Raw genomic sequence first — 8,104 nt, 5'->3', positions numbered from 1 at the left:
GGAGAATTGCTCGAATCTGGGAGGTGGAGGTTGCAGTGAGCCGAGATCGTGCCACTGCACTCCAGCCTGGTGACAGGGTGAAACTCTGTCTCAAAAAAAAAAGCAAAAACAAAAACAAAAAAAACTAAAAGCATGCATCTGCACATATATACTAGGTAAATAATGATTTTTATAAGTCTAGTAATAATTTTATAATTCACATGACACGTAATTTAGAAGAAAACAAATAATGAAGTCAGAAAATGTTAGACACATTATTTACTACACATTAATTTTTATTTCATATAAAATTAGTACTTCAAGTTAGTTATTTGCTAACAGCTTAAACAACAGTGAAGGTACTGTTTGTTTGTTTGTTTGAGATGGAGTCTCGCTCTGTTGCCCAGGCTAAAGTGCAGTGGCACAATCTTAGCTCACTGCAACCTCCAACTCCTGGGTTCAAGCAACTCTTGTGGCTCAGCCTCCCGAGTAGCTAGGACTACAGGTGCATGCCACCACACCTCGCTTATCTTTTCATTTTTTGTAGAGACAAGGTTTCACTATGTTGGCCAGGCTAGTTTCAAACTCCTGGCCTCAAGCAATCTGTCTGTCTTGGCCTCCCAAACTGCTGGGATTAAAGGCATGAGCCACCCTGCCTGGCCTAAAAATATTGTTTAAATGCAAAAATTATAATAGGTACACATTTTGTTATAATTTAAGAAAAAATTTTCTTTCCTGTTAATACCTACAAAGCAATATGTACATTTTTAAAAGTCAACTTATATCAGAAGGTTTACTGTGAAAATTCAGTTTATAAATGAAGAATCTTAATGTACCTGTACATTAAGAAGCATTAGAAAAACAACCACTGATAATAACAGTAACAAATTATAACATCAATGGAATTTCAATCTGCTCTTAGAAAAAGAAGGCTTTAAAAGATAAGGCCAATCAATACAATAAAAAACTGATTACCAGGACCTTATCAAAATTTTAAACTTTTGCTCAAGAAAGAACTGTGAAAAGGGTAAAAAGACAAGCTACAGACAGGGAGAAAATATTTGGAAATCAGTATCTGACAAAGGACTAGTATCTAGACTATATCAAGAACTCTCAATACTCCAAAGAAAAGAAAAAAGTCCCACTAGAAATCACCAAAAACATGGACAGACATTTCATCAAAGATGATTTATAAATGGCCAATAAGCACATGAAAAGATGTTCAGCATCATTAGCCACCGGAGAAATGCAAATTAAAAGCATGAGATATCACAACACGCCCATCAGAACAGCTAAAATAAAAAACTGTGAAAACATCGAATGGTTGTGAAGATGCAGAGAAACTGGAACATTTGCGCAGTGCTGGTGAGAACATAAAATAGTATGGCCACCCTGGAAAAGAGTTTGGCAGTTTTGTACAAAGCAAAACAAGCAATTGCTATATGGTCCAATAACTGGATTTGGGAGCATTTATCTCAAAGTAAAAACTTATGTTTATACAAAAAACCTATACATGAATGTTTACAGCTGCTTTATTCATAATAGCCAAACACTGGAAACAGCCCAGATGTCTTTCAAATGGATGGTTAAACAAACTGCAGTACATACATAACATGGACTACTACTCAGAAATAAAACAGAACGAACTATTGATAAAGCAACAATTTAGATGAATCCCCAGGGAATTATGCTGAGTGAAAAAAGGCAATTCCAAAAGGTTGTATACTATCTGATTTTATTTATATAACTTTTTTTTGAAGTGACACAATTTTACATATGGAGAACAGGGTAGTAGGCGGAGGAAGAAACAACAGAAGGGAGGTAAGCATGGTTATAAAACAATGAGGGATCCTTATAATGACAGAACTGTTCTGACTCTTGACTGTGATGGTGGATACATAAATCTACGCATGTAATAAAATTGTATAGAACTAAATATACACAAAAATGAAAACAAAAAAACTAGGTAAATTGGAATAAGATCTATGGATTTTCTCAATATCAACATCCTGGTCATGATATTGTACTACAGTCTTGCAAGGCATTACCAGGAGGGAACTGAGTGACTGAGTGAACGGTATAGAGAATATATTACTTCTTATCAACTGTATGTGAATCTATAATTGTCTCAATAAAATTGCAATTAAAAACAAAATCCCATGTTTATCTGGAAATCTTCCTCAATTCTCCTTTGCTGTCACATGTTTAACCCCTCTTTAAGTGCTCTTAATGTACAAAGATGAATAGGCCTCAGTGTTTCCCCTAAAGAAACCTATGTGAAATAGGACAAGGAAACACACACACAAAAAAACCCCTAATACAAAGTAAATATTTAGAGTATGTTCAAGGCCACAAGAAAGACATAACAGATGAATGGAAGAACAAAATCTGGTCTATACATACAATGGAATATTATTCAGTCATAAAAAGGAATGGAACTCTGATACATGCTACAACACAGATAAACCTTGAAAATATTATGTTAAGTGAAATAAGCCAGGCACAAAAGAACAAATATTGTACGTCCTCACTTACATACCCAAAATAGGCTAATTCATAAAGACAGTGGATTAGAGATTACCAGGGGCTGAGGGGAAGAGAGAGCATTACTGCTTAATGGTTATAGAATTTCTGTTTGGGATGATGAAAAAGTTTGTAAATGAATAGTGAATGTAATTGATTACATTCACATTCATCACTGCACATATAATTAATGTCACAGAACTGTACATTTAAAATCAGTTTAAAATGGCAAATTTTATGTTATATATATTTTGCTAAAATAAGAAATAATTTCATAGTAACTTTATTCACATTACCCCAAATCCAAGGTATTCATTATAGGAGAGTAAATGTACAAACTAGGACATATTCATACAATGTAATACTACTCAGCAATAAAAAGGAGTAAAATACTAATGACGAATCTCACAGCTGTACGCTGAGTTAAACAGCCTTCCACAAAAGGGTACAAACTGTGTAATTCCACTTATATGAAGACAAAGCCAATGTATAGTGAAATAAATCAGATAGTGGTTGCCTCTGAGGGTGTGTTGGGACAGAGCTTGATTGGGAAAGGTGATAAAAGAAAGTTCTGGGGTGACAGAGAAATGTCCTGTATCTTGATAGGTTGTTTACACAGGTAAATGCATCTGTCAAAATTCATCAAATGATGAACTTAAAATTTGTGCATTTCACTTACGTAGAAAACAGAAAAAGAACCATAAACAATATTGAACTCTAGTTAATGATTTGTAGACTAAAATGTTTTTAGGTGTGAAGGATACTGACTGCTGCAACTTACTTTAAATTGCAATAAATCATGAATTGAGAGATGGCAAGATTAAGAAATAATGAGATAAAGGAAATACAGCAAAGTGTTAGCAATAGTAAACTGCAGGTGGTGGGTATGTCAGTAATCACTGTAGAATTATTTCAAGTCGTCTGAATGTTTGAAAATGTTCATAACAAAATGTTAGGAAAACATACATACCAACAAAACAGTTGTTTCTCTTCTTCTCAAGAACCTGGCTTATATTTCTAATACTACAGAGTGAGAATTTATTGTTGTTAAGTTTGTCCCCAGATGTTGCTCTTGCATACATGATGTAATTGCCATTTTCTTTTTGCCCCAAATTCTTAGATTCTCCTGGTGTGCACTCTGTTCCAGAATCATGCTGTCAAAAAGAATATAAAGTTACATAAACAGGAAGTAAAATAAGGTTTTCAGGTCAACTGATTAAATGTAATGTTCTCATCAGGAAAACAATGGAAGCTTGTGGACTCTCCTTTAAAAAGAATCTTACAATTGTTTTACACCTTGAGTAGGAAAAGAATTTGCTCTTTTAGGGGTCACTGTCTTAGAAAAGAAGGAAAATCAGCGGAGGTCTAGTCACAACAATTTATAACTTTGTAAGCAGGAACTAAAATTGAGGACAGACAGTCATAAAAGTCTATTAAAAATACGCTCACTTACTTTTAAAAGCAGTAACAGTAAAATAAACTACTTTAAAACTACTAAATAGTCTCTAACATATATGTTAAATTACATGTTATGACTAGTTCAGAGAAGACAGAGGTGGGGAAAGACAAAAGAATCAAGAGACTGGCATGGGGCTAAATACACACAGAACAGGAATCTAAGACAGCCAACTTAATAGCCAGTACATAAGAAAGATAAGTAAAAATGCTGACTAGGAACAGAAACATAATGACATATTTGAAAATGAAAAATGGTAAAAGCCTAGAGATCAAAATACTGCTTTGCCGAATAAACAGGAAACAGAGTTCTGTGTACATGTAACATATAAATGCACATAAGTGGTGTTTGGTTTTGATAAATTTTATTGAAGTGTCAGATACATAGAGAAAAATGGGCAGGGCGCGGTGGCTCATGTCTGTAATCCCAGCACTTTGGGAGGCCGAGGCGGGCGGATCACAAGGTCAGGAGATTGAGACCATCCTGGCTAACACGGTGAAACCCCATCTCTACTAAAAATACAAACAATTAGTCGGGCGTGATGTCGGGCGCCTGCAGTCTCAGCTACTGGGGAGGCTGAGGCAGGAGAATGGCGTGAACCCAGGAGGCGGAGCTTGCAGTAAACCAAGAATTTGCCACTGCACTCCAGCCTGGGCAACAGAGCGAGACTCTGTCTCAAAAAGAAAAAAAAGAAAAGAAAAGAAAAGAAAAATACCAAAGCATAGCTCCCTGAATTTTCTCAAAGTAATGCTTATGAGATCCAGCAACAGAACACCCATCCTGGGTGATACGCACTAAAAAAAAAAACCCTCACAATGCCCCTCAAACAATTAGAACATATCAGAAGGAGCAAAAAACACTGGACACTGCAGTAATAGTGCTATTTAATTAAAATCTTGTTTTAAATACCTAACAACTCCACTCTCAAGATAGAAAAAGACTACCCAAGGGCGTTCTGCTTTTTCCTAGAGCCCAACTAAGTTACTTTCATTTTCTATTCCCTCTTCTGAGGCAACTGTTAAAATTAAAAAACGTGCCCTGTACTATATCACCTTTATTCTTCCTGATACCTCTTGCCTTTCTCCTGAATCTAGATTCAGCATTTAACAACTCTATACTATTCACCAAAATTATCTTGCTTTATGTTTTCATCCTAAAAACATAATGCAGTTTCTGAAAAAGGTATAGCACTAGAATTATTCTCAGCATTAGAGTTTTAGGAAGGAAAGAAAAAAATCCCAACTCTGCATAACTCTTGAGGTCATCACAGAATATCTTGCCACTTTTCAATTCCATAAATATTAATTAATGTCTAGTGCTATAAAAGGAGGCACTAAAATATAAAAATATAAAGATGAGAAAAGTATTATCCCTAGCCTTCAAGGCATTTACATTCTATTTTTAAAGGATAGCAAATCTTGACATATCCACTTAGTCTGACTTGCTGCTGCATAAATCAATTAAAGACATTGCTAGTCAAACATTATTTTACTAGGCCAGGGGATATTGTAATAGATCATCATTAACAGGAATAAAAGGGAAAACAGATTGTAAGCAAGCATGCCAGCTATTTGCCATCCTCAGATAACGAATAAAACAAGCACATGAATAAGCAAAACATAAAATAGAACATAAAGGCCATCTTGACTGGACCCGCACAAGTATTGAGAGTTCAAATCAAGAGAAAGGTTTCACAAAGAAACTATAATCTGTTTGACAAGAAAACAGAAAAATTTTTCTAAGAAAGAAAATTAAGAAAACAAAAAAGGCATAAAAAAACCTCAATCATAACCTACCATGCACGATAACTATTAAAATTTTGATCTATTTCCTATCTGACTTATATCTAGCTATATCATATTTTAATATAATGTTTGGACTATACCATGTGTACAGTTATAACTTTTTTTTTTTTTGAGACAGAGTCTCACTCTGTCCCCCAGGCTGGAGTGCAGTGGCGTGATCCTGGCTCACCGCAACCTTGGCCTTCTGGACTCAAATCATCCTCCCCAACCTTAGCTTCTCAAGTAGCTGGGACTACAGGTGAAGGCCACCACGCCCAGCTAATTGTTTTTTTATGTCTTTTTGGTAGAGACTGGGTTTCGCCATGTTGCCCAGGCTGGTCACAAACTCCTGGGCTCAAGCAATCTGCCCGCCTTGGACTCCCAAAGTGCCAGGTGTGAGTCACCACAGCCACCCTCCAGGTGTACAGTTATACACACCTTTCTTTCAGCTTAACACTATAAAATGAGCACTGCAAAACTTGATATTTAAATGACTGCAGAACATTCTGTGGTATTTTCATACTGTAGGGCCATTTAGGCTGCTTAAAACTTTTTGGTATTATAAATAAAACTACAATGGTTATATTTTCTTAATTTTTATTAAGGGCCACATTCATTCACATCATATAACAACATAGATCAAGATTTCAACAGGCAGACATGGGAAGGAACTGACTTCCTAGCGGAGGAAAGTTTTAAAGGTCTGTGAATTACTTAATTTGACAGATGAGGGGAGATAACACTAGAAATATTCTTAAACCCCAAATCATCAAACACCCTAAACATTAAGATAAGGAAATTGTATCAGCAATATTAGAAAGTAGTAGAACTTTGTAAGCAGAAGTGGTATTATTAGCACTGTATTTACACGAAGGTGAATCTGGTGAGAGTAGGTACGTATTAGAATTTTCACCCTGAGAGACAGGAACTTTGTCTCATTTGTGATTAAAACTTTCCACAACAAAGTTTATAAAGTAGTTTATAATAGGTGCACAATAAATATTTCAGATAGGATAAACAAATATAAGAAATAATGTGAACCGCTCAGAAAAAGTAACATTGACATTAGTACAAATGTATGAGAGAGAAAGAGATTTCAGATAAAGATGTTAAGGGAGACGCGTTCAGGTGTTTATGATTCTGGCTGATCTTACTATTAAGTTACTCAACAAATATTTATTAAGCATTGTGTAATTTGGATGTCTGTTCCCCCAAATTTGATCCCAATGTTGTTGGTGGGGCCTAACAACAGAGGCCTGGGTCATGGGGGCAGATCCCTCATGAATAGATTAATGTTCTTCCCGAAGGGTTGGAGGTGGGTGTGTGAGTACATTCTCACTCTCTTAGTTCCTGCAAGAGCTGGCTGTTAAAAGCCTAGTACCTCGGCCGGGCGCGGTGGCTCACGCCTGTAATCCCAGCACTTTGGGAGGCCGAGGCGGGCGGATCACAAGGTCAGGAGATCGAGACCATGGTGAAACCCCGTCTCTACTAAAAATACAAAAAATTAGCCGGGCGCGGTGGCCGGCGCCTGTAGTCCCAGCTACTAGGGAGGCTGAGGCAGGAGAATGGCGTGAACCCAGGAGGCGGAGCTTGCAGTGAGCCGAGATCGCGCCACTGCACTCCAGCCTGGTGGACAGAGTGAGACTCTGTCTCAAAAAAAAAAAAAAAAGCCTAGTACCTCCTCTCTCCCCGACCCCACGCTCCCACCGCCCCCACTCTCGCCATGTGATCTCTGCACATGCCAGCACCTGTTTACCTCCATCATAAGTGGAAGCAGCCTGAGGCCCTTACCACAAGCTGAGCAGATGCCAGCACCATGCTTTTTGTACAGCCTACAGAATCATGAGCCAAATAAACCTCTTTTCTTTATAAATTACCTACCCTGATATTCCCTTATAACAACACAAAACAGATAGAAGACAACCATCTACTATGGATATAGATGGCAGAATTAACAACATGTGCAAAAGAATGGGGTATAATTGAGTGTGGTAGGCAAAGAATGTGAACCAATTTCTCCATTAAACAATAATATAACATTAATTTAATAAAAACATCTCACTGGCAGGCAGGAAAGAGATTAGACAAGAAGTGAAAAAGAGAAAGGTCTAGATTCCCTACTACAAGTGCAGTTCACAGATGAGCACTAGCAGCAGCAGCATTATCTGGGAGTATGTTAGAAATACAGAAACTCAGGCCCCATCAAAGACCTACCAAAAAAGAATCTGTGTTTAAAGATTCTCAGGTGATGTATATGCACATTAAAATGAGTGACCTGGGACTATAGGCCAGACAAGTAGCTGGAAGGGTACTAAAATTCCCCTGGTAAGGCCTGGAACCAAGATGACTTGCTCTTGAAAAT

At 37.0% G+C, this 8,104-nt stretch overlaps 1 protein-coding gene across 1 annotated transcript in view; it reads right to left on the bottom strand.

The window, feature by feature from the left end:
- ADAM10 (ADAM metallopeptidase domain 10) overlaps positions 1-8,104 on the bottom strand; it is a 157,987-nt gene that overhangs the window by 28,301 nt on the left and 121,582 nt on the right. Inside the window, exon 10 of the mRNA XM_011940505.1 lies at positions 3,473-3,656. Within this exon, the coding sequence (XP_011795895.1) occupies positions 3,473-3,656 (184 nt within the window). The remainder of the gene's footprint in view (positions 1-3,472; positions 3,657-8,104) is intronic.

Source organism: Colobus angolensis, unplaced genomic scaffold (genome assembly GCF_000951035.1).
Source record: "Colobus angolensis palliatus isolate OR3802 unplaced genomic scaffold, Cang.pa_1.0 Scaffold19, whole genome shotgun sequence".
NCBI classification, from domain to species: domain Eukaryota; kingdom Metazoa; phylum Chordata; class Mammalia; order Primates; family Cercopithecidae; genus Colobus; species Colobus angolensis.
This window is presented reverse-complemented; position numbering and strand designations above follow the sequence as displayed.